This window comes from Bos indicus, chromosome 16, assembly GCF_029378745.1.
Source record: "Bos indicus isolate NIAB-ARS_2022 breed Sahiwal x Tharparkar chromosome 16, NIAB-ARS_B.indTharparkar_mat_pri_1.0, whole genome shotgun sequence".
Taxonomy (NCBI): Eukaryota; Metazoa; Chordata; class Mammalia; order Artiodactyla; family Bovidae; genus Bos; species Bos indicus.
This window is the reverse complement of record NC_091775.1, coordinates 66659516-66687484: the sequence shown is the minus strand read 5'-3', so window position 1 is coordinate 66687484 and position 27969 is coordinate 66659516. Positions and strand designations below refer to the sequence as shown.

At 40.3% G+C, this 27969-nt stretch overlaps 1 protein-coding gene across 1 annotated transcript in view; it reads left to right on the top strand.

Annotated features, from left to right (window-relative positions):
• The window catches only part of NIBAN1 (niban apoptosis regulator 1), a 183783-nt gene that overhangs the window by 130100 nt on the left and 25714 nt on the right, over positions 1 to 27969 (top strand). Inside the window, exon 6 of the mRNA XM_019976440.2 lies at positions 21561 to 21676. Within this exon, the coding sequence (XP_019831999.2) occupies positions 21561 to 21676 (116 nt within the window). The remainder of the gene's footprint in view (positions 1 to 21560; positions 21677 to 27969) is intronic.

Below are 27969 nucleotides of genomic sequence, written 5' to 3'. Positions count from 1 at the left end.
AAGCTAAATGTATTTTTAATTTAGTAAATACTGCCAGATTAATCTTAAGATGAATTATAAAAATTCACATTTCTATAGTGTATGAGAGCACTCTTTTCCCTGCATCCCTGTCTCCAAAAGGCGTTTTTGCTCTTTTCCTGCTGTGTCAAGCTGATAGGGGAGGAGGGAATCTCCTTGAAACCTAGACTGCCCTTCTCACTGAGGGTTGGACACGACTGAACGACTTCACTTATACTTTTCACTTTCATGCATTGGAGAAGGAAATGGCAACCCACTCCACTGTTCTTGCCTGGAGAATCCCAGGGACGGGGGAGCCTGGTGGGCTGCCGTCTATGGGGTCGCACAGAGTCGGACACGAAGTGACTTAATAGTAGTAGTCTGCCCTTCCTTTGACTACCAGCGAGTCCAAGCTTATTATCCAGTATTTATCAGCCTTTTTAATTTACTTTTATGTTTATCACCCATAGATGCTCTTTGACCATTTTCATTCATTCATTCATTCTTTTGTTGTCTACCCTCCACTCTCTATTTTTGTTATTTTCTTATAAGAGCTCTGTGTAGATATTAACTCTTTTCTGTCTCTTCATTTAAAACATCTCCCTCAAATTCATCATTTATCTGTTGTCATTAACTGATAATATTGTCATTAAGCTTTAATTATGATATACTTTGCCATACAAAGATATCTTATTTTTATGCAGTCAGATGTATCTTTTTTTTTTATGGCTTTTGGATTTTCTACCTTGGTTAAGATTTCCTCTGTCCCTGGATTAGATATGTAATTTTCCTTGATATATCTTAAAGTTTTTATATTGTTTTATTTTTAATGTTTAAGTCTCTGTGTATACTAAGTTACTTCAGTTGTGTCCAACTCTATTTGCCACCCTATGGACTGTAGCCCTCCAGGCTCCTCTGTCACATGGGATTCTCCAGGCAGGAATACCAGAGTGGGTAGCCATTTCCTTCTCCAGGGGATCTTCCCAACCCAGGGATTGAACCTGTCTCTCTTATGTCTCCTGCACTGGCAGATGGGATCTTTACCATAGCACCACTTAGGAAGCCCGTTTAAGTCTCTAGCTGTTTGAAAATCATGTATATGTATGTATATTAGTGGATAATCAATTGGGCTAGCACCATTTATTAAATCTAACCTTCCCCACTAAATAACTGAATAAGCTACTATCTCTGTCATATAAAATTAAATATCTATATATATACATATATAATCTTTAGGTTATCTAAGTAGTCTCTTTTATTTCCCATTGATCTATTCATTCCCATGTTAATGCAATTTTGATTCTATTACAGTAGAATTTTCTTGTGTGTTCTTATATCTGATAAAATGTTTCCCCCTTACAGTTCATTTATATTATATTTTTCTTGATTACTCTAGGCATATCATCTTATTTGTGAATTCACATTCAGTGTAGCTAATTATTCATTAATGCCTGCTGGGATTCCAATTGGAATCACATTAATTTATAAATTACTTTAGAAAGTGTGAATTTGTTACATGTCGTATTCAGTGGAGGAGTTTAAAAACTCATTTCTAAAGACCAGATTCACACTTAAGGGGGTAGACTAGAGTGCTGACAGCCAAGCCTTGTTTTGTTGCACTTTGTACCTATCGCATTTTTTACACCTTGCAGGTTTGTGGCTACCCCGTGTCAAGCAAGTCTATCGGCCCCATTTTTCCAACAGCATTTGCTCACTTCATGTCTCTGTATCACATTTGAGTTATTCTTGCAGTATTTCAAGCTTCTTTATTATTATGGTTATGGTGATCTTTGATGTTACTATTGCAAAAAGATTACGACTTATGAAAGTCTCAGATGATGGTTAGGATTTCTTAGCAGTAAAATATTTTTTAATCAAGATATATACATTTTTAAGACATACTATTATTGCACACTTCAAAGACTACAGTATATTGTAAACATACCTTTTATATGCACTGGGAAACCAAAGCAGTCACGTGACTCCTTTAATGGGGTATTTGCTTTATTGCAGTGGCCTGAAACTGAACCACAGTATCTCCAAGGTATGCCTGTAATGTATGCTTTTCCTTCCAAGTAACTTGAGCCTGCGGTTAGGATCCTGAGTGAAGGACAGGAAGGGAAGCTGCTAGCTGCCGTAGACAAGCCACTGAGTGCCAGACTCTGTCCTCAGTCCTTTGCATGGACCTCGTACAGCACAACAGCATCTTGGTCACAGTCTGAAAACCCGGCGGCCTCTTGGACTTTAAAGTCCACTACATTGTACTCTCTCAGAAGCCTTTATAACCCCTTAATTTTATATCCGCACCTAATATAAATCAAAAGCCCTTTCTGCAGGTTGATTTGAAGATTCTGTAACTCAGATATTTTAAAACAGGAAATGCTGTTTGGGGAGGACGGTGGTACATGCTCTACGTGTTGCCTCTTTGCTTTGAGTCATGCTCCTCCGTTTGCCTTGAACACCTTGCCACTGGCCACTCCTTAATCTGTTCTCGTCCACTTAGCTCCCTGTTCCAGGAAAACAGTCCCATCCCAAACCAGAGAGACTCCTTTCCCTTCTTAACTCCGAGGGCCCTTTGCTTTCTCTGATAGCATTTATCACACCCTTTATTGCCTTAGGGATAATTATCCTTTCTTTGTACCACTTTTACCAAATTAAGCATCGGCCTTGTGGCTGTTTGGGGTGCTGGGGATACAGTGGTGAACAGATGGTGGAATTATCTTATTTCCTACACTAAACTTCATGCCCCCGAACCAAATCTTATTCCCTTCTATTCAGAGAATTCTTCACAGTGACTCATACATAGAACATGTTCAACCAGTGTTTGGTGAGAGAGTGAATATGTGATAGGGATTAGGCCATGGGTTCAATGATTCTGGTTGAAATATGATTTTTCTTGGTTCTGCATCCGTCGTTACCACTTTTTTTCCTACTTTAAAATTTTTTAGAATATGCGTATTTGTTACTTTCCCTCCAAAATGTCCTTGGTCAAATTGTCCCTCATTTGCTATGATTGAAAAGTATTTTAGTCACTTCAGTCATGTCCGACTCATTGTGACCCCATGGACTGTAGCCCTCCAGGCTCCTCTGTCCGTGGGATTCTCCAGTGAGAATATTAGAGTGGGTTGCCATTCCCTTCTCCAGGGGATCTTCCCAACCCAGGGATTGAGTCCAGGTCTCCTGCATTGCAGGCAGATTCTTTACCATATGAGCCACCAGGGAAGCCCTTTGCCAGGATACTATATTTTAGGTGCCATAATAACCACTGGGGATAAAATAGGGATTAAAAATAAACTTACATCATTAAAATTGCTGTTTAAAAATGGAAGTTGGGTCTATTTTCTCAAGATAGCATGTAGGCACAGTAATTGTTAATCTAAAATTATAAGCTCTAACTTGTAAAACAGGTAAAATACATTTAATGTTTGATACCTATATTTAAATTGACGAGTGAGCATAACTGAAGATTCTTGATTGGTGGACTCAGTGGTCATAATTAGAAAAAATACGGGAATGAATCAGAAATAATCAGTATTCCCAATCCTTGATCCTGAGGAGTAACAAACTTCTTAAAGAGTGAGTACTTCCAATATAACCCAATTTTCTTTTCTGTTGTAATAAAATAAACATTTATTTTGGGCTTCCCGGGTGGTGCTAGTGGTAAAGAGCCTACCTGCCAGTGCAGGAGACATAAGAGACATGGGTTCTTCTGGGTTGGGAAGATCCCCTGGAGGAATACTCCAGTATTCTTGCCTGGAGAATCCCATGGACAGAGGAGCCTGGGTGGGCTGTGGTCCATAGAGCTGCAAAGAGTTGTACACAACTGAAGCGACTTAGCACACACACAAACATGTATTTTAAATTTAGACCTTTAATTGTCCTGCCCAATTACTTACCAGTCAACTAGGAGCATGTGTCTAGATGAATACTTATACATTAATTTAATTAGAAACTGTGAATTTATGTTGATCAGGCTTATATTTATTTATTTGACAAATATTTCTTGAGTACATACTATGTGCCAAGCACTCTTCTAGTGACTCAAGATACAGCAATAAGCAAAACAAAGACCTCTGTTCTGTGACACTTATGTTCTAGTTAGGGACCAATGGTGGAGACGGGAAAGAATCCAGAAATACAGTAAATCAGCGAGTTATAAAATATGATAATAGGTAATAAGTACTATGGAAAATAGTAGGAATGATTAAGAGAGTTTAAGAGCGCTGAAAGTGAAGGAGTGAGGGAAGGCTGCAGTATAAAATATGGTTATATTAAATATGCACAGAATTAAACAAGGAGAACTACACCTAGCCTAAAACTTAAGAAATGTTGAGTTGTAGAGTGCTATCAGAGGAGATTCAAAAATATAAGTGTGGGGTTGAAAAATAAAAACTGAAAGGAGTATTAGAGATAGTTGTATTACTCAGCTTAAAAGAAAAGGTTGGGGAAGACACAATAATGACCTTCTGAGGGTATTTCCAACTCCACTGAAGATGCTACTTACAGAAATGTTCTCAATTGTAACATGAGGAATGCAGGTCACCCATGAGAGAGAACTGCCTGAGAACAAGAACTCTCGTGTTCTCAAGTGTGATATATAGAAAGACTGAGAGAATGTCTTCTGAATGACTTAAACTTGATTAATTTTGATTTGTAAACCCATGCATGAAATGTACTAATTAGTAAATATTAGCCTTTACTATGATTAATAATGATCATAGATCTGGAATAATTTATGTGATGTTTCAGTTATTAAATAAATAAATGCTACCCTACTAGTAAAGAAATGAACTAGACATTAAAAGTCCACTCTAGTTCTATGGTTCCATCATGTCTTCCGTAGTGGTAAAAATACCATTAAGAACTGTGAATACTCAAGATATATTTGCTTATAAGTAAAACATCAAATGACCCTGATGCTGGGAAAGATTGAGGGTAGGAGGAGAAGGAGGTGACAGATGATGAGATGGTTGGATGGCGTCCCCAACTCAACTTGGACATGAGTTTGACCAAACTCTGGGAGATAGTGGAAGACAGGGAAGCCTGGTGTGCTGCAGTCCATGGGGTCACAAAGAGTCAGACACGACTTAGCGAGTGAACAATAGCAACAGCACATCAACATAAGAAATGTGCACACATGTTTCTCTCTCTCTCATGCATTCAGAAGCTTTGGTATTTCCAACACAGGAATTGAGGCTTTCTTTTTATTTCCTCTTTCTCTGTTTTACCATAAGGGAATTACATCATCGGGTCGATTCTTCCAAATATGTTCCATGAAATGAATTAATTACATCATGTAATTGAAGTCTATAGCAACTCCTGAGACTGTCTACAATAGGAACTGGAGACACCTAAATCCATCAAGCATTTTAGCTGTTTTTTCTTTTTTGGTGCAACATAAGAGAAGGGTGAACAATTTGCTGCTACAAATATAGCAGATCGTTGCAAGGCTGTATCCTGTTTGGAAATGATCTCATCTAATATGTCCGTTGGTGGTTAGCCACGCTAAGCAGAAGTATTATGATATGGCTCTGTTGTTAGAGAACCCTCCAAGTTAAAGCCACAAGGATTCCTCACTGCCCGTAGAGCAGGGATTATGAGTGAGATATATTGTCAAGGGTCTTCAACTCTAATCTTAATCCATATGGGACTTGTTGTAAATCATCTTATTTCTTATTTTTGTGCATTATTGTGCTCCTAGGATTGTTCTAGTAGATGAACTGTCTATGTATGTAACGAGAAATTATAAAGTCAGGTTTCTTCCTTCTCTGTTGATTTAGAGTAGGAATACATTTGAGTACATCTCCTTTGTAATGATGCTGCTTGAATACAGTTTGGGTGTGCCGTGGTCCTCTCCCTTTTATTGCCTCCTTCCTCTCTCCCCATTCAGATAAATAATAGAACTTAAACCATGAACATGCAGAGCCCTGCAGTCTAACGTGATGGCCACTGGCCACATATGGCTACTGATCACTTGAAATATTGATAATCTGAAATAAAATATGCTGAAAGTGTGAAATAATCACTACATTTCAAAAACTAAGTATGAGAAAAAAAGAATGCAAGCTGTATCATTAATAATTTTTAAAATAATTTTTATATTGCTTACATGTTTTAGATATATTGGTTTAAATAAAATATATTATTAATCTTAGCCCCCCTTTCTTTTTACTTTTATGATATGGCTACTATAAAATTTAAAATTGCATATGTGGCTTTCATTATATTTCTACTGCACAGCGTTGGCCTAGTCTCTTTGCCCTCCCATTTTCCTTTCTCTTACCTTCTCTTAAGCCTTTAAAGCCAGTGTTGATTACTTTCTGCAGCCCAGGGAAAGATTAGCTGCTTGGTGTGTGTACACATGTGTGCATACATGTGAGTGTGTGTGTGGGGGGGTGGGGCTGGTAAGGAACAAAGGATGGAAGAGAAGGAAGCTGTTTGAACCAACGTCAGTTTGAGATGTCATCACTTAAAGTGAAAGTGAAAGTTGCTCAGTTGTGTCCAACTCTTTGGGACCCCATGGACTATACAGTCCATGGAATTCTCCAGGCCAGAATAATGGAGTGTGTAGCCTTTCCCTTCTCCAGGGGAATCTTCCCAACCCAGGGATCGAACCCAGGTCCCCTGCATTGCAGGTAGATTCTTTACCAGCTGAGCCACAGCCACAAGGGAAGCCCAAGTGAGGAAGGAAGACTAGCAGAGCACAGTGTAGTTCCCTACCAGGCAACTTTGTTCTTTGTTTCATGGTCCTTTCTGGTGATCAAGGTCTTCTACTAGTGTTCAGCCTACGTTCTGTGAGAACTGTTGCATCTGTAATGTATTTCTTTAAAAAAACAATTAATGTATTCATTTTTGGCTGCACTGGGTCTGTGCTGCTTTGCATGGTCTTTCTCTGGTTGCACTGAGTGGGGCTACTTGTCGTTGTGGTGCACGGGCTTCTCATTGCTGCGGCTTCACGTGTTGCAGAGCACAGGCTCTAGGTGCACGGGTTTCAGCAGTTGTGACACACAGGCCCAGTAGCTGCAGCTCATGGGCTCTAGAGCAGGGATTCCGTAGTTATCGCGAATGGGCTTAGTTGCTCCTTGGCTCGTGCAATCTTTCTGGACCTGGGATCAAACCCTTGTCCCCTGAATTAGCGGGTGGATTCTTATCCACTGTGCCACCAGGTTAAGTCCTGTTGATATATTTCTGATGCATCTATGGAAAGAGATGCACTCCATGTCCACCTGCTCTTCTGCCATCTTGGGACTACTGTTTTTGTTTTTTTTAATCTGTTCTTTGTTTTAATAGAAGTTGAAGCACTGGGATAACAAACTCTTCTGAATTCAAAGCGCAGAAACAAACACAGTTTTAAGAATTATCATTGTCATTGCTTTCCTTAATCAGCAAAGATAATCAAGAACTGACCTATATCCCAATTGATTGTTCTGATTTGGATAAAGGATATAATGTTTTGTTTGGTAGCACTTCATAAAAGAAATTTCTGACTGAGACAGAATCTTTTAATGATCTTATAGTTTGTACTTAAATAAACACCCAAACTAGTGTACTGTTCCTGGAGAATTGGAAGATTTTGTAAATCGAGATGCTTTTGTTAAAAGTTCTGAGATATCAGGCAGGTTCTACTTTTTCAAGGGAAAAGAAGGATGTTTTAGAGACCAAGCCCATTATGACTTAAGTTAATGATTCTACATGAGACAAATCAGTTTAACTATATAATCTTGTCATAGATTATGAAATGGCAAACGTGTATTTTCACTGTTTTATTGGCTTAATTAATTAAATACCCAGGTGGTGAGCTCAGTGGTAACAACCAAAAACTGAACCGTTATTTAGGTTAGTGAAAGGGGGAAGGGGAGGATCCAGAAACTTAGACCAGTACTAGCCAATAGAATATGTAGTGAAAGCCACACATGTAATTTATTATTTTCTAATAGCTCAGAGAAAGATGCATTACTTGCGAGACAGAGAGAAGGTGTAATGGGAAGATGAGGATAAAGTGGTCTCGCAGCTGGAACTTTATATCCCTAGGTTGGAACACTGTCATGGAAAGCACTCTCCGAATGTTGATAAACTAACTGTTCTTGTGGCTTATCGTAGGATTACACTGTTTCATAGCTGAAAAAGGAGACCTGACAGCCTCCCATTTCAAGCGAGATGAATTAGGCTGAAAGGAGCAAAAAGTAACTCACCTCAAGCCCCGTAGCCAAACTGGCAGAAGTGGAAATAGCCCCCCAGTTTGTATTCCCCTCAGGCAGTCGCCCTCAGTGTTCTGTGCTGCCTCGGAATTATTGAGTCCTTCGTTTCTTTGTTCCTTGGTCTGTTCAGAAGAGCGTGTGGGGCCAGGCATGTGCTGTCAGGATACGGCAACGAATGTGCCAGTCCTCGTCCTCAAGGACCGTATGTCATCCTGTGAGGCTGTTCAGCTTTCATGGCAAACAGAGGATGGTAATAACACTCTAAAGGGTATTTGTGACAAGCTCAAAGGGCTCTGAGAGGTAAGAGTTTTCTCTCCATTTATGAAGAGAAGACACTTGAAGGAGTCAGCAGAGACCTGAGTGAACCACACTCAACAGTATGATTCAGGAGAGGACAAAAAGCATGATCTCTTCTTCTGAAATCACACTGAAAACTGCTCGATGGGCTGCATGAGGAGCCAGGCTCGAGTTCCACCCATCCTGAGGGAGAGAAAGGCTGTTCCCCGCATGTCAGTTAAATGTAATCTACAGACACTTCATTATGGACCCTGAATGTTGGGATCATGGAACGTGCCACGATTTGGCAGCTGCTCTGAGAATTTAAGAGACAAACTGCCACAGGACTCTTTGGACTCTGGAGAGGCCATATTGTTCATGGTCAAGAGAGGACTGGTAAAACAAGCAAACAATCAGAAAAGTCTCTCGATTAGCAGGTAACTTCCTAAGGCTAATAATACAACATTTCATGAAGTTTGAGTCACAAAGTTCCCATAACTCGTTTCCCATTTCCTATGCATTCCTTTCTGGTCATTGCTCCTATGGTGTATATATTGCTTAATCAGGCTGTGTATGTGATTTTTATAACCTGGGTTTAGCAATTAAAATTTTCCCCAAACTGCTTTTCCACAATGTGTCTAAGTCATCGTAACTGTTATTTTAGTGACTGCATAATATTCAATTCAGTAATCCTATCATATTTTGCTTAAACTCATCATTAGCTGAGCTATTAAACAAGCTGCTCCTTGGAATTTACTGATAATGATTGTGAATGTGTAAGAGTTTTCATAATAAAAACACATATTTGTGTGGCTTGTTGATAAATTGTACCCAACTCTCTTGTGATCCCATGGACTGTAGCGTGCCAGGCTCCCCTGGCACGGGATTTCCCAGGCAAGAATGCTGAAGTGGGTTGCCAGTTTCCTTCTCCAGGGAATCTCCCCAACCCAGGGATTGAACCCACTTCTCCTGCATTGGCAAGCAGATTCTTTACCACTGAGCCACCAGGAAAGCCCCCAAACACATTTACCCTAAGTATAAAGCCACATTCAGTGGGTCATTTAGTGGGATGGTATATGCTGCCGTGGAGTCATAGGCCTTCAGCATCCCCAATAGCAAGATGCTTTCAAAGTGTTTCTTGGCTTAATTTTGCCAAGTTGATACGTATCGTGGGCTCAGCTAACCCAGAAATGAAAAAGAACTCTGTTGGCAGCACTGGCCCTTCTTGTAATAGGTCAGGAATGTGGACACTGTTTTTATTGGTACAGGACTGCTGAAGTTCTTAGTTTTCATAAAATGATCTGGTCCCTAAGAATCTGAGGACTAAATTATATACTGACCCTCACCAAACATAAGGAGGAGACCATGGATTAGCTAGGCTCCCCTTCTTTAATTTTTAAATGGAGGGTAATTGCTTTATGATGTTGTGCTGGTTTCTGCTATGCAATAATGTAAATCTACCATTTCCGCTCCCTCTCGAACCTCCCTCCCACCTCCCCTCACCCCTCTAGATTGTCACAAAGCCCCAAGTGGAGCTCCCTGTTGGGCTCAACTTCTTAATCAGGACCAGATAATGGGTTCCAGAAGTCTGTGACTGCCATCTGTACTTCTTAGGAAGGGAATGGAGCATGGGTCAACTTTGTTTTTTAGGCCTTTGGGAAAATGTTATATTTTCCCAAATATCTCAGGAAACTTAGATATTTTATCCTCCATAAAAGTAGTTACAACTTCTATTGTAGTTAGAACTTTTAAGTAAGGTTAGGTCCCTTTTGATACTGAGTCTGTATGGGAGCAAAAAATTATTTTCTGCATAGTATTTTAGCTTTCATTTGATGACCTGATAAAATGAGTTATGTATTCATCTGACCTTGGGCAATGACTTAAACTTCTTTGATTTTCAGTTTTTTCCATTTTCTACCTGGGAATGATTACATCTGGCTTGCCTGTCTCATGAAATTGCTGTGAGAATCAAATGAGATGTAAACTGTAACATCTTCTGACAAGTGCAAGGTGGATGCTATTATTAATCACTGGTGATGATTAATGATGATGATGAAAATCCCCAGATAACATCATCAGGCAGCAGTACACTCTGTGGATGTGCCAAGCTAGGATGCTAGCTAACACCAGTGATTTGTTGCCTAATGTAAACCTCTTCCTTTATCTGTGGAAAGATGCTTCTACAGATGTGAGTAAGACTAGGCAAGGTGTTCTGAACTCACAATGTCATGCATAGAATCGGCCAGGGAGAATTCCTCTGGTATTTTGGGCACTGCAGTGACAAAGTATACCAGGTGTAAACAGGTCACTGTAAACAGGTCAAGTCGTGTCTGACTCTTCTGTGACCCCACGGACTGCCAGAACTCCTCTATCCATGGGATTTCCCAGGCAAGAATACTGGAGTGAGTTGCCATTTCCTTATCCAAGGGATCTTCCCAGCCCAGGGATTGAACCTGAATCTCCTGCATCGGCAGGTGATTCTTTACACTGTGCCAACAGGGGAGCCCATGTAAACAGTTGTTTCCAGGAATAAGAGAAAGTGTCATCAAAAATGAAAGACAAGTGTGTAGCTAGAGAAGCATCTTCCCCATGCATCTGAATACTCAAGTTTAGGTTTTGCCTGCAGGGATTAAGCCACACAACTCCCCACAGTATCAGTGAGGGACACCTGACCCGGTTTCCGTGGTCTGAGCTGAAAGATTACCTGAATGTGTACACAGTCACAACAGCCTGTAAGCAAGCATTATATGGTGTACTCTTTTAAAATTCACATTTTAAAGAGGAAATTAGGTTTCATTTGTTTTGCTTAGATTTGGGGGGATGTAATTATTTTTTCCTTCTGAGGCATTTCAGCATCGTCTCCACAAACAGTCATTAGAAGATTAGGAAACAGTTCTGCACTTACTGTCTTAGAATTACAGCTCTCACCCGTATAAAGCCGTAGATGTTTGCCCTGGGCAGAGAGGAAATGACTGATTTTGTCTTTGTTCTCTTGGTCTGATTCTGTTCAGGTATCTTAGATACATTGGACGAACGCTTTCACGGCCATGGAAGGCAAATTCAATGAACCTAGCTTCAAGGCATAGAGTATCTTCCCAGTATTTGCAAAGAATAAACCTTGCAAATACAATGTTGTCTCCTCCCTTATCAGGAGTTTAATTATACCATCCTTATCTTGGGAAGAGATGAGGGCATAAGTCATTTTTATTTCTTTAAGTCTTTTAAAAAACTAAGATAAAAAAAATGAGATCATATGTCCTAAAGAAGGCTGCCACAGAAGATACAGTCCACATAGCCACTGAGTACCAAAAAAAGGAAAATGAGGTTCAACTAGGGTTACAACTCATGATATATGTTCAGACAATGATAACCGCTTCTGAAGTGAATGGGGGTTCCCCTCCATGGGTAGAGTTCCAGTCATGTGAGAAGATGTTCTCACGAACCTTAAGTGCCTCCTTATCCACATACCTTTGGTAAATCTTCATCATAGTACTATTTTTATACATCACCTTTAGTAAGTAGAAAGGTTCATTTGTATTAAGTGAGCAAGCAGTTGACAAAGGGGATTTTTTTTGTTTTATTTATTTTTAATTGAAGGATAATTGCTTTACAGTATTGTGTTGGTTTCTACAAAACATCAGCATGAATCAGCCATAGGTTTACCCGTGACCAAAGGGGACATTTCTTAACCTGACAATGAGAGAAAGCCATCATCAAAACACTAAGCATTCAGGAGCCACAACCTTCCACTGTATCTCTTGCTTCTATGTAATTTGCTTTCTCAAAATCTGGTCGGCAAACCACCTGCAATAGAACCACCTGAAGAGCTTGTTTAAATTCAGATTCCTGGGTACAATCCCAGACCTGCTAAATTGGAATCTCTGGGGCAAGGTCAAGAATCATATTTTTAACAAGCACTTGAGGTGATTCTTCTGTTTGAGAATCATTCCCTTCATGTTGGGTAAAGAAATGGTTCTCAAGAACGTGTGTCCTGGACCTACAGCAGCAGCCTCACCTGGGAGCTCATTCAGTCAGTTCAGTCGCTCAGTCATTTCTGATTCTTTGCAACCCCATGAATTGCAGCACGCTAAGCTTCCCTGTCCATCACCAACTCCCGGAGCTTGCTCAAACTCATGTCCATCGAGTTGGTGATGCCATCCAGCCATCTCATCCTCTGTCATCCCCTTCTCCCGCCTTCAACCTTTCCCAGCATCAGGGTGTTTTCCAGAGAGCCAGTTCTTTGCATCAGTGGCCAAAGTATTGGAGTTTCAGCTTCAGCATCAGTCCTTTCAATGAGTATTCAGAACTGATTTCACAGCATGAAAAGGGAGCTCGTTAGAAATGCAAATTCTGGGGCCCTAGAGCAGACCTGCTGAATCAGAGACTCTGGGGTGGGGCCCAACATTCAGTTCATCGAGCTCTCCTGGGGATTCTGATGCTCAACAAAGTCTGAGAAGCACTGAGATGAATGCATCCATTTCCTTCAGAAGCTCTTTACAATAGTAGAGGAAAGACTTATTAAGAGAATCTGATTCACTTGCAATGCTTGGTTTTTGTTTGTAATCAAGAAATCTCAGTTTAGAAGGAACTTTATAAAGAGACTTAGTCCAGCCCTCTCTCTGGTATTTGAAACCCTCTCTCCCTCCTTTTCTCCCTTCCTCTCTTCCTTCCTTCTTTCCCTCATTTCTTTTCTCTCTTTCTTTTCCTTTCTGATGTGCCAAACACTCGACCAGGTATTGAGGGTGCAGATGAATGCAAAGAGCAGTCTCCTGTCCTCTTAGAGTTTACAGTCTTGGAAAAAAAGGCCTATTTAAATAATTAAACTAACAACTATGAAATTTTAATTGTTCTACGTGCTATGGTGAGAAGGTACATGATGTCATGACAGTGTGTAATAGAGAAATTTAAGCAAGTCTGTACACCATCTGCAGGGTAACTCAGCCCTAATCGAGCACTTCATCTTGAAACTTTTGACAACTTATTGGAGCCTGTGTCACTCTAAGATAAATCTAAATGTTAGAAATTTTGACTCAGAGTACTGACTCAAAGTATTCTAAGTACTCTACTTTGGACCATGCTATCCTAACTCTAGTATCTGGAATCTACACAGAATAAATCCAGTCCTCTTGTACATCGCAGCTCTTACAGAAAAAGATTTCTTCCCTCTAGGTTTTTTCTTGCCAAGGATGTGAGATTCCTCATTTACTTGGTCTTCTTCAGAAGTACTCCACCTTTTTTTTCTTTATTTTTAACATTTTAAAAAGATATTGTGTTGCTCAGCATGAGCTGGAAGTATACAATGATAAGCTCAGAGGAGTGTATCTTAGAATCTATCATTCTAACCGTCATTGTAACCGTCATTGTCTTTGATATATTCTACACTCCTGTTGTCCAGCCTCACCTGCTCTATGTTTCACTGAATCACACCACTGACTTGCACTGAGCTCACATTAAGTGAAACCCTAGGGTTACCTAACTATCTCTGTCTGTCTTGTCTATATATTACCTTTTCCAAGTAATTGAAAATCGTTTCCTCTAGGATGTCCGGAGAAGGCAATGGCACCCCACTCCAGTACTCTTGCCTGGAAAATCCCATGGGTGGAGGAGCCTGGTAGGCTGCAGTCCGTGGGGTTGCGAAGAGTCAGACATGACTGAGCGACTTCACTTTCACTTTTCAGTTTCATGCATTGGAGAAGGAAATGGCAACCCACTCCAGTGCTCTTGCCTGGAGAATTCCAGGGACAGGGGGAGCCTGGTGGGCTGCCGTCTATGGGGTCGAGCAGAGTTGGACACGACTGAAGCGACTTAGCAGCAGCAGCAGCAGCAGCTAGGATTTCTATAACATCAGCCCTTTAACCAGCACCCATCATTCAGGCTGTTTCACTACTTCATTATGTTTATTTGCATTATCAACTAATCCAAGTTTCTTCAGTGTGTCAGTCAAAATTATGCAAAACTCTTAATATTTGCCTTGCTAAAATCTAGATACAGGATGTCTCCAAAGCCAATGGTAGGTATTCTACCAACATAATATGTCTATCTAAAGTAAATGAGGTTAGTCTGTCTTCACTTTTTTTAGTAATCACCACTTCCTTCTATGTGTTAATAGTCTTATAATAACTGACAAGTCAAAAATTCATGAGATGTACCCCTTTCAGCTGGATGAGGAATGCAGTTTTTCTGTGTGGTTAAGACATTCTATCAAAACAAAGGAAACACCTTTCTTTCCTTAGTTTAAGAGGTCTTTTATATCCTCAGGGTGAGTTCTTGTATTATTGTATCTTGTATTATATTTTTGTACAGTAGTTTCACCTAGAGTAACACCATTATAATTCATCCTGGGGTCCCTGGATCTTCAGGATATATACATTCCTTCTTGGCTTATTCCTCTTCTCTTTCTAGCAGGTCTGTGCTCACTAACACAGTATGATTTGGCCAGTAGATGTAGATGAATATTTTAGTCTGGCAGTTTACAAAATATGATTTAGGGATTTCTAATTAATCCCGGGGCTAGGTCTCATACTGCTACTGCTGCTATGTCACTTCAGTCGTGTCCAACTCTGTGCGACCCCATAGACGGCAGCCCACCAGGCTCCCCCTGTCCCTGGAATTCTCCAGGCAAGAGCACTGGAGTGGGTTGCCATTTCCTTCTCCAATGCATGAAAGTGAAAAGTGAAAGTGAGGTTGCTCAGTCGTGTCTGACCCTCAGCAACCCCATGGACTGCAGCCTTCCAGGCTCCTCCATCCATGGGATTTTCCAGGCAAGAGTACTAGAGTGGGGTGCCATAATTTTATTGGGACAGATATCATTCATTTTTAATTCCAATGAGGGGGTTTTATTCTGTTTTAATAATGCATATCACATTATAGCCCTCAAGCCGCTCACTAATTAAATGAATGCTTTGGACTAAATGATCCCTAAGGTATAATCAAACTCTAGAATTATATGATTCTAAACTTTGAGGTGGAAATAAAATTTACAATAATTCTTAAGCCACAACACACACACACACACACACACACACACACACACACACACGACCTGTGCATATAAAACTGATGAAATCTGAATAAGGTGGCTAGATTGCATCAGTGTCAATTTCCTGCCTGTGATGTTGCACCATAGTTTTACAAGATATTCCATTAGGGAAAACTGGGTGAGGATATATTGAATCTCTCTGTATTGTTTCTTATAAAAATGTGAATCTATGATTATATCAAAATAAAAAGTTAAAAAAATAAAACCAGAGAGTGTTATAACAGGATATTGGAAGCAAAGAGGCCTTGTTTGTCTATCTACTAGTTTAAATAGATTAGCTAACTTTTCTGAAACTCAGTTTCTTTGTCAGCCTTAAAGTGGGAATATGAATTCCTACCTAATGGGATTATTGAAAGAATTATAGGAGATAGTGTGTGTAAACATCTCCTATGGTTCATACTCCATGACAGAATTAAAAAAATGTTGGTTCCTTTCCCCCCGTACTGCTTCTCTGCTCTGGAAAAGAAAATAGGACAAAACAGCCTTGCTGCAGCTCTCCTAAAAAAAGACGACATATGACCTGAAGCTGAAGACAGTTTAGAAGTATACATTACTGAGATGAGCCCATAGCAGTGGAGTGAGTAATGCCGTTACATAACTTGCACAAATCACCAGGCAGATTGGCTAACATGGCTTGGCACAGTTTACCGATGAAATAAAATAACAAGGCAGCTTCCAAACCCAGCTCGAGTCAGGGAGTCCCGACATAGCAGCCAGAGTCAAAATCCAGAATGACTACATAGGCCTTGGAGCTTTGGCGTTTCAGTTGACTCAGACGTGCAGTAAATCTGTATAAGTGGAAAAAACAAAAGCGATTTCTCTCTGGCTGGCCCCTTGAATAATTGTTCCCACGGGGCCTAGAGGAGCTTTCTTTCCCTTGCAAAAATTCATAATCATGTCTCCCAAATATGAGTTTTCCATGCAGCTGCACAGATGAGAACTAGGAAGAGACTAAGGAAAATAGACATGTCTTAGCCCTGAGGATATGATTGTTGACTGAATGGCCAAGATGTGTCTCCCATCTGTCTCCTAAAATGTTTAGAGTTTCGCAGGCCTCTGTCCTCACCCTTGATCTGATGAATGTTTTTGTCCGTGAGTTGGATAGAAACGTAGAAGGTAAGCCCACCAAGTTTTCAGATGATACTGGGGTAAATGGGAGTCTAAAGACAGAATTACAATTTTTTTAAATGATTATGGCAGGCTCTGGGGCACTAACTCATTATAACAAGTTGTAATTTAATCAGGGTAATGTTAAAGCCTGCACTTCAAAATCAAAAGCAGAAATACAGGTTAGAAAAGGCTTAGATTGACAAGGTGTGATATGAAAAAGTTATAGGGGTTTTATTGGACTATGAAAAAGATATGAGCCAAAAGTATGGTGTGACTGATGAAAAAAGAGGTTAGGGACCAGAAAGAGGAACATAATCTTTCTACTTTACATAATCTGCACTGGATAGACAGTATTTTTTGTAGTGTATTCAATCATGCTCTAAATTTAAGAAATACATTGATAGATTCAAAATGGTCACTAAGAGAAGGAAGGAAAAAGGAGGGCCAACTTCTAAAAAAATATCCCTAAGTTATATTGTTTAAAAGATGATTGCAGGAAAATGAGAATACTCAGCTATCTTTCAGCTACCATGTGGAAGAAGAGTAAACTTGTCTATTTTGCTCTGAAAGGCAGAAGCAGGATTAATGAGAGTTTGTGGAAACAGATTTTGGCTCAGCAGAAGGAAAAATTTTCAAATAATTACAACAGTTCAGTGACAAAAAAAAAAAAAAAAAGACTATTTCATTACATTATGAGCTTCCTGTCACTGGAAATAGTCAAGCTATGGCTGGATGCGTGTCTGTCATGAATTCTGAAGGCTCCCAGCATTGAACAAGAGCTCAGGGTGGGTGAGCTTTGAGATCACTTCTAACTCTCATAGTCTATGATTTAAGTGAGCATGAATGCCAAGGCTGCTTGTGACATGCCAGAGGCACTTTTTCAACTCTTGGCTCTGATTCTGACCAGCTGTGTGACCTTCAGCTAAGAAATTAACCATTTCTTCTTCCAGTTTCCTTGTCCATAAAATGAAGGAGCTGGATTTAACCATGCTTAAGTTCTCAGCACATCTGTGTCTTTGAGCATCCTCTTAACTCATGCTGGAAAAGTTGAGTTTGAGTTGATGCCTGCCATCTTTGTGAGTCATCTTACAGGAAGAAGGCTGAAAGACCAAAAGCCATTGTTGATCCTGGGGGCCATTGAACTAACTCTCAATTTCTTGTTGGCAGGGGAGTGGGTGATTGTGATCCTGGAATTTGTTCCCATGGGATCTGTGGCAGGAAGTTGATTAAATAACTGATAATCTGGTTTCTTTCAAACACCTGTACTTTCTGGCTGAGTTCAGCAATGCCTCTGCAAGCAGCTTAGAAGAAATGAATATCATATGACCCTTGCAATGTAGCTCTGTCCTTTACAAAGCAAACCTTTGTTCTTTATTTCCTTAATGATCTGGCAGTTTCTATTGAACTTTGTTTATAATCATGAGAACCAGTATCCATAAAGCAACTTATTATGTGGCAGGTACTATTCTAAAAGTTTTATATAAATTAATCACTTTATAAGCTAAAAATCTAATGATGAAATCAGTAATTAGACCCTTTTTACCATATGGAAAAAGTAGTTAAAATCTGATCTAAGTCTGGCTTAATGGTACAGTCCAAAATGGAGATTCATGTCCTTATTCTTTTAAATTTTATTACTGCTGTTCAATGACTATAATTTCCTTTATGGTCCATTTGATTACTAATACTTTTCTTCTCTGCCTATATTAAGGTGCTCCATCCTGCACCATTACTACATTCTAGCTCTTCTGTTTCTTCTTTGACTTCTCTCTGACTCCACATCTTGCCTTCAAATCTCATTTCTTCAGTTATGTTTTCCGAAGACCTTTGTAAAATCAACCATCAGTGGGAGTGTCATAGTTTTTTTTTTATATATAGATATACATGGTATTTACTGGATTTCAGATTCTTTCTTCGGTTACTTGGATCAGTTTGAGAAGAAATAAGTAAATTTATGCTTCTTGTAAGGACCTGAAGAACTTAAACCTCATTTGTAGGCTCATGGGTCTGGCAATTCATCTAAGTACCACATTTTCTTCCATCTCTTTGTTTCCTTAGGCTGGAAATGAAAACAGCTGTTAAAAATAAGAGCTCATGAGTCAGTTTTGAATCTCAATGTAGTAATTACAGTTTCCATCTCAGTTGGTATAGTTCCAGTGTACTGAGTCCCATATCACAGCCCCTTGTTGTCAATTTTATACCAAAATCTTAATTTGTGTTTTCCAAACCCCTAAGGTTAAACACTAAATCAATTGCCAAACCAAGAAAAAATAATAACAAAGAAGAAAATGCTTCAATTTAAAAACCTGATGCTTGGGACATGCCCTTTTTCTGAATTAGATTTTAACCAGTCTTTCTGTTGATACTAGAAATGTCAGTTACTCTTCCACATTTTTGAATGTGGACCTTCTGAGCGTCATGGTATCCTTATTGTGAAGAATTTTGCTCATCCTCTTACAGAGGCTATTTCTTGAGTTGTAGTTTCTCTTTTCCAAGTTCCTGAGGCTTATGACCTAGTAAGCCAGTCTTGAAAGAGTCATCTACAATCTATTAATTGATTGTCCCCCTTTGAAGCAGATTGATCCTCTAAATTTAGGTTCTTTCTGCTCAGTCCCCGAATCAACCACTGAGTCACTGACTGAGCAGTCCCATTGGCTAAAGCTTTGAAGGTCCCCCCAGCAAATCAGCTGCCTTCAGCTAACCAATCTAACATCACCCTATGAATACAGAGCCTATGCTCTTGGCAAAAGAACTTTGTGTCCTACTGGGGAGAAGCAGAAGATAGGATACTTGGCCCTTTCAGTCACTTCACTTCGCCCACTTTATTTCCCTTTCCTAAGTTTTGATTTCTTTATTGTTAGATTAGATTATTTCTAAAATTCACTTCCTTGCTAATATTCCTATAAATGGTTATCACTGTATCCTCCATGAGCTAGTTTTATGTGTTGAAAATATTCTGGGTTAGTTTGGGCTGCTCCAACAAATATCACGCTCTTGGAAGTCCAAGTCCAAGGCAGGGGTAGTTCTGGTGTCTGATGAGAGAGAGAGACAGAGGAAGGAAAGCGAGGGAGTAAGCCTTTTCTTTTTTTAAAATTGGAATATAGCTGCCTTATAGTACTGTGCTAGTTTCTGCTGTACAACAAAGCAAATCAGCCACACATATGCATATATCCCCTCCTTCTTGAACCTCCCTGCCCACCTACATCCCATGCCTCTAGGTCACCATAGAGCACTGAGCTAGCTCCCTGAGGTAAACAGTAGGTTCCCACTAGCTATCTGTTTGGCATATGGTAGTGTATATATGTCAATCCCAATCTCCCAATTCATCCAACCCCTCCTCCCCCTCCCCTCATGTCCACATGTCTGTTTTCTATGTGTATGTCTCTATTTCTGCCCTGCCAATAAGGAGATGGCAACCCACTCCATATGCTTACCTGGGAAATCCCCTGGATAGAGGAGCCTGGACGGCTACACTCCATGGGGTTGCAAAGAATTGGATACAACTTAGCAACTAAACAACTATCATTTTTCTAGATTCCACAAAAGTATGTTAATATATGATATTTATTTTTCTCTTTCTGACTTATTCACTCTGTGTAACAGACTCTAGGTCCATCCAGGTCTCTGCAAATGACCCAGTTTTGTTCCTTTTTGTGGCTGAGTAGTATTCCATTGTGTATTATGTATTTGGCTTCTACGTCCACCGTAAGGGATCTACCCCTTCGTGACCTAATTACCTCCCAAAGCCTCCATCTCTAAATATCACATTTTGGGGATTGAGGTGTTAATATATGAATTTTAGGAGACACAAGCATTCAGTCCATAGCAGAAATTGAGCATATTTGCATGCATGGAGTGATTTGTGGAATTCTGGGAAAGCCATTCAGCACACTTAAAAACCCTGTACCATTAGGTGTCCATTCCTTTGTGGTAGGATATTACCTCTCAGATAGAATACCTTTTAAAAATCCAATGTGTTTGGAAAGGCAAACCCCAAAACTAATATGTGAGGCAGTGTAGTGTGGTGCTTTGAAGTAGGTTCTTGAATCAGACTGCCCAAGTTCATTTCCTTATTGGTATTTGATCTTAGGCAATTAATTGAGCTCTCTGTGTTTTCAGTCTCCTCATCTATAAACTAGAGATGATAATAACACTCACCTCAGAGGGTTTTGTGAGATGTCACTGACATATGTAACATACCTAGCAATAACAGTTTCTTACTGTATGTTTTAACAATTATTATCCTTCATTTGCAAAAATCAGCCTTTTATACTGATGTCATTTTGACAAAAAGTTGGTATCAGTTGATTTTTGGGTGGGGGGCGGAACTGGGAGGGGTCCCTTGGTTACATGAGGCACTTTAAGGAGTAGTCTGCTTTACTGAGGTGTTACAGTTGGTGGCATAAAGCCACTAGAGCCTGGATGTCTGAGGGAAACATTTACAAGAGGGATACATGGGGATAGATAAATGGTCATAACCAGCATGTCTAGTAACTGATAGAGTTAATCAGCTGGTATAATGAGGAAGTCATGTGATATACACCTGAAAGTTCGTTTTCATTCATGCAAATGACCTTTGAGGTTTTTTGTTGTTGTTTTATTATTTTTTTTAATATTGTTTTATTTATTTGACTGCGATGGGTCTTAGTTGTAGCACATGGCGTCTTTCGTTATGGCATTTGAACTCTTAGTTGCAGCACATGGCATCTAGTTCCCTGACCAGGGATGGTACCCCAGCCCCCTGCAGTGGAGCATGGAGTCTTAGCCACTAGATCACCAGGCATGTCCCTACCTGCAAAAGAACTTTGAATTCAGTACTTAACTTTTTTGTGTCTCATAATTCTATTCCTTGTAATACTCAGGTAATGGTCTCTGAACCACGGAAGAATATTAAATTAAGAATGTTTTCTTTGCTAAATGCCCTTGCCTCTTTCTTTCAGATTACATGAAGCAGACGACATTTGAAGCCCAAGCCTTTTTGGAAGCTGTTCAATTCTTTCGACAGGAGAAAGGACACTATGGCTCGTGGGAGATGGTCACTGGGGATGAAGTCCAGGTAACGTGGGGCTCAGAATCTTGGATCCTGTTCTCTAAGTGGTAGGAGGTCAGGATCATAATAAACTATCATACAAACAAACAAAAGTAATTGCAGGCGTGGAAGATGTGGTTCTGTAGGGCGTTTCTCTCATTGTCTAGAAGCATTTGATCAGCAAGCTGCTGGGCACTCTAAAGACCTCCAGACTGGGCACTCCAGGCCTCCAGACCTGCAGCAGGGCAGTCCAGACAACAGCAACTGCAGTGGAAGAACCACTTCCAATTTCTTTCCGGAAAAAGCATATTCTCTCAAGTGACCTGTGCTTCGTGACTAGCAGCAAATGTGAGCAGTGTGGCATAGTGCAAAGTTTGTGGTGGGACTTTAAGTCAGCAGATTTGGGTCAAAGCCTGCCAAGTTATTTAACTTCTCTGTTTTAGGTTACTCCTCTGAAAAAATAGGAATGATAATGTTTGCCTGACAGGTTGTGAGAATTAAATAAGATGTTGTTGGAAAAGTAGTTGGCAAATAGCTGTCTTCATCTATGGAATGATTTATAAATGAAGTAATTAAAGGATACCAAATTTGAAAGCATTAGATAGTTTTCTAGATGTTTCATTTACCTTTTCTAGTGCTCTATCTCCTGTGGTCCAGATCCATAGTTTCCCATGACCTTGATTAAATGTCAATCAAGGGCTAAGTGTCTGGGTTGGTTTGGTACCAGGTACATTGTTATAGATCTCCAAGGAAACTATGTTTCATGATGTGACCCCATCCGCCATGAGGACACCAATCACAGGCTGATTCAGCCAGGAAGAAGAGGCTGGGTGTGGACATTATTTAATTAGAAGCGCGGAGGGTCCAAGAATGCTCTTCTTTAACTTCCCCTCATAGCCCAGAATGCCTCTTTTGGGGGCCAGTGAAATTTGTTATTAGGGAACAGTATTTGGAAGATGCCAGATGGTATCTTGCTTTTATATGGTCATTAAATATCTAAAGCTAGAAACATTTTCTCATGATAATGGGCTGTTCTTTATTGTTTTAACATATGACGCGGAATCTCCTCCTCTTCTGTCTCCTTCTCTTTCTTCCCTCCTCCTCCTCCCCCTTCTTTTTTCTTCGGTAGAGTCTAAACTCATTTATTTCCCATCCTGAGACTTAAGAACTTTAGTCAATTGTTGATTTCTCATATTTGGAGGAAGCACATACCTTTGTATGTTCAAGTTAAACAGTTATTTAGCTCCTTGAGTTAAGTTAAGGTACTTGTTTGTTTGTTTTTCTTTCATTTGAAATCTTATATCAGCTCACATTCCTTCACTATCCCATGGAAAGCAGGTACCTAATAGTTCTTTTCTGAGAGCTGAGTATTGAGTTTGGGTGTTTTTTTGTGTGTTGGGGGCGAGGATTGACTTTCTGCTCTTCGCTTTGGGCTGATATGTGTGAATTGCTTTAAGGTGTGATAGAGTGAAATGACTCATGCCTTGCCATTCTGGTGAGGCGAGACATACCTAGAAGCATCCAGAGAACAAGGCAGTGTATGTGGGACCATGTGTGATCTGTACATATATGGACATCATAAAGCATTAGCAGCAGTCATAGGAAGGTGCTAATTTTGCAGAATAAAAAAAATACCTTATTTGAGTCAATTCTAATGAGGTGGATGAACCTAGAGCCTAATATACAGAGTAAAGTAAGTCAGAAAGAGAAAAGTAATGATCATATATTAACATATATATACGGAATCTAGAAATATGGTACCGGTAATCTATTTGCAGGTCAGCAAAGGAGACACTGACATAAAGAACAGACTTTTCAACACAGTGGGGAAAGAATAGGGCAGATGATTTGAGAGAGTAGCCTTGAAACATATACACTAACGTATATAAAATAGAGAGACAGTGGGAATTTGCCATATGACTCAGGGAACTCAAACTGGGGCTCTGTGACAACCTAGAGGGGTGGGAAGGGGTAGGAGGTGGGAGGGAAGCTTAAGAGGGAGGGGACATATGTATACTTATGGCTGATTCATGTTGATGTATGGCAGAAACCAACACGGTATTGTAAAGTAATTATCTTCCAATTAAAAATAAAATAAAAAATTTTAAAAATACCTTAAAGGGGAAAAAGAAACAGAAGAAATCAGTAAACGCTTTGCTCCTCTAGGAATTTGAGTTTCTTTCGTAAAGTCACAACCTCATAAAATGTGAGCACTGGAAGGGCAGTTCAGGATTATTCGTCCAGTACCCTCCAGGCCGGAGAAAGAACATTCAGAGAAGTTGGCCCAAGTCACAAAACCAGTCTGTGACCGACTTGCATTTTGAGCCATGTCAGGTGAACCTTGAAGAAGCTGCTGAAAGGAAATAACTTTCAAGACTTTTCCTGTGTGAGGCCTGGTGAGGGTAAACTTCATCTTAGCCGTTACACATGGAACTGAAGCAACCTCTATCCTAAGACTCACAGAAAAAACAGGTCAAGGTCCCAAAGAAGCTACCAAGTAGTTAAAGAAAAGGGCATAGCATGACTGAGTTTGAGAATGTGACATCTTTTGTTTAAAGCACTGCGTTTATTTGCATTGTTTTCCTATCTGCTAAGAACTTAACCATAACATTATCCTAACCCCTTCTACCCTCGAGACTGTATTCAGAAGATTTTCAGCAATGCTACATTATTATCTTCATAGTAATGACTCATACAGCAAGTATGGCATGCCCTCGTGCTGGTGGTTATTTTAGGCAAGTGTCCAGGCAAAGCAAATATCTTAGAATAATTTGCCTGACAGACTATTAAGGTGAAAATATTTGTACCCCAGTAAAAGCATCAGTATATTTTCTACTTGTCAATTAAAAATGTATCAAATGAAGTCATGAGGGAAAGCATTTTGGAAAATGTAAATACAAGTTACGTGATTTATTTTTTATTTGCTTTTAAATTAACCAGATGGGCTAAGAGAACAGCTCAAAATTCCCACACATCAGGGTGGTTTCAAGACCAGAAAGCTATCCACATTTTTCCCTTGTCCATATGTTCAAGTCGTCTTTTTCTGGTGACCTTGAATGTGACCCACTTTAAATGCACTGTTTCACACTTGGTTGCTCAGTAACACGAAAGGCATGCGGCCAACAGCCTGGTCAGACCATGGAGTCAGCCTCAGTAAAGAGGGCAGTATTTCTGGGCCTCACACCTTCCCCACAGCTGCAGCATGTGGAATGTAAATGTAGTGTGGCCTTCACGGAATGAAGCTGAAGCTCCAACACTTTGGCCACCTGATGCGAAGAACTGACTCCTTAGAAAAGACCCTGATGCTGGGAAGGATTGAGGACATGAAGAGAAGAGGGCAACAGAGGATGAGATGGTTGGATGACATCATTGACTCAATGGACATGAGTTTGAGCAAGCTCCAGCAGATAGTGAAGAACAGGGAAGTCTGGTGTGCTGCAGTCCATGGGGTCATAAAAAGTCAGACACGACTGAGCAACTGTAGAAGAACAGCTCAGGGAGTGAGCCTGGAATTGTTGGTTTCCATCAACCTAATGGTGCGTTTGGTTTCTTATATGTGTGATGGAATTTTTAAATCTCCCAGTTAAATCCCAGCAGTTAAATGTACACACGCGCCCCTTTTATTTAAAGCACAGGAAATATTTTTAGGTTCCTTATGGTAAAACTCAGTGGTTTCTATTCTGAAGGAAGAAGGTTGGGAAACCCCTTCATTAATACGATTTGTTTTTATTAAATTAACTGCTTTCTCCCTGGTAGCCCTAGGGCTCTGGACCCTGCTCATGGAGGGCTGACCAAGGCAGGAAATCCCAGAGCAGGTCCTGGGCTGGTGAGGAGCAGTTCACAGTCAGAGAGGGCTGGGGCTGACAGATACAGAAATAAGATGAACTGTTGGGAGGAGACAGAGTTGGCTGTTGCCTGCCCAAGGGCTATTCCCTAATCTCACACTCCCCGCCCCTCCTTCTCCATCAACCCACTCTCATCCCCCTTCTTTTTTTCCCAGACATATTTCCTTTCCAATCCCTTAAGTTATAAAATAGAACCAAATTTCTTGGAACATTGTATGGGAAAGACTAAAAGCAAACTGCAAGCCCACCCAAATGGAGCATTTTTTTTTCTTTGGACTGTGTAACATTTTCATCTTCAAATCTTCTTCACACTCATGCTCAGATTCAAGCCAATCTCTGAAAAAGGATGGATTTGGATAATTAAATTCTGGCTTTAGTCTCCTTAGGCTCTTAGCTCAAGCTCCCAATGCCAGTGCTTTCCTCACTCTTGGGCAGGTGTGTCCAACAAGAATTTACTCCATTGGGCAAGATAAGGTCATGAATTATTAATTATGTACTTGAACCCAGTTTGGGCACTTGCTGATTTCTATGCGATTTACACATGTCAGGTTTCTCTTTAACTCCTCAAAAATCCTCAAAAATGGCATCACTGACTCGATGGACATGAGTTTGAGCAAACTCCAGGGATTGGTGATGGACAGGGAAGCCTGGCATGCTGTAGCCCATGGGGTCGCAAAGAGTCAGACACAACTGAGCGACTCAACTGAACTGACGTCTTGACTGCTCCCCAGATAATGGTTAAGAAAGGTCCAAACATCCCCAGCAGTGAATTAGTAGGACTAGTGGAAATCCTACCCCTGTTATAATCATAGTCACACCTGAAGTTCCACATCACAGATGATGGAACTCCCCCGGTTGCACTGACTCCCAGCCTTCTCTCCTAGGAACTCACAGACCTAGGCGGACTGAGCAACTCACCCACCTCCACCCTGGGAGTGTTCCTGTTCAGTTCATCTAGACTGTTACAGCCCGTGTAAACAGAGCCATTTTGAAAGTCAAAATCTAGTGACCTCATGAGCATTTCCACTAGCATGAGGCTGACCAGTGACCTTAAAGTCTTTCCCAAATCTTAATTTGAGTGTTTATGAGCAGGTCAATTATTTTGGACAAATATTTTTTTCAATTCACAGAGCAGATGTCAAGTGATTCTCTACTATGATTCTGCTTGCCTCCTTTCCCGAAGTTATTCTTGTTCTAAATCTTGGGCTGCAGCCTGATACTGAAGGCTGAGCTGTGAGCCCCAAAACTCACCACAGATCTAAGTCTAAACAACAAAACTGCTCCAGTTCCCTTGGGGGAATATAAAGAAGAAAGGCCAGTGTTACGTGGGGCCTTATGTGCAGACAGGTAAATCACTGCTCACGTTCAAAAGAAACACTTCCATTGAGCCAAGCAAATTTGTAGGAAAGACTTGGGAACAATTGAAAAAAATACTCTGAAAACTGTATACACCCCCTCTCCCGTATTCTCATCCCACCAATGTCCAGTTGTTCCAAAGTATTTGTTACTCCCTTCTTTTCCTAAACTTTAAAGAAGATGGAGATGGGATTCAGGGTGTAGTAGGGACAAAGAGCATGAAGACACTTAGATCCCAGAAAAGTTCAAGAGGAAACAATGGTCTCAGGGGATACAGACAAGGATTCAAGCTGCCAAAACCAAGCCTTACTCCCTTCACAATTTTGCTAAGGATACCCTTATCCATAATTGATGTTTCCTCTCTTATCCTAAATGCATTAGATTGTTCCATTTCAAATAGTAGAAGTTCAAGTTGAGGAATTTGTCCTTTCCAGCGGGAAAATGTCAGCAGGCGTGACTGTTCCCTGCAGATATTTAGAACATTTACCCTCTATGACTCTTCCTAGAGATTTCTGAGGTCTCAGACCCAGGGTTAAACTATTAACCTAACAGATTTCGTGGAGTGCAGGACAATCTTAGGTAGCCAGGACAGTCAGTCAGTTCAGTCACTCAGTCGTGTCCGACTCTTTGAGACCCCATGGACGGTAGCACGCCAGGCTTCTCTGTCCATTACCAACTCCTGGAGTTTGCTCAAACTCATGTCCATTGAGTCAGTGATGCCATGCAACCATCTCATCCTCTGTCATCCCCTTCTCCTCCTGCCTTCACTCTTTCCCAGCATCAAAGTCTTTTCCAATGAGTTCGTTTTTATGTATCAGGTGGCCAAAATATTGGAGCTTCAGCATGAGTCCTTCCAATGAATATTCAGGACAGGGGTGGCCAGTTATGACACCTTCAGTTGGCCTGATGTGCAGATTTAGGTGTTACCAGCTAACCCAGCTCTGAGGCTTTCTTCTTCCTCTTTGTTTTGTTTTTTCACTTAAGCATTTTTTTTTTAATTTGAGTATAGCTGCTTTACAACATTGTGTTATTTTCTGCTGTACAGCAAAGTGAATCAGCTATGTCTATACATATATCTCCTCTTTTTTAGATTTCCTTCCCTTATAGGTTTATAGGTTA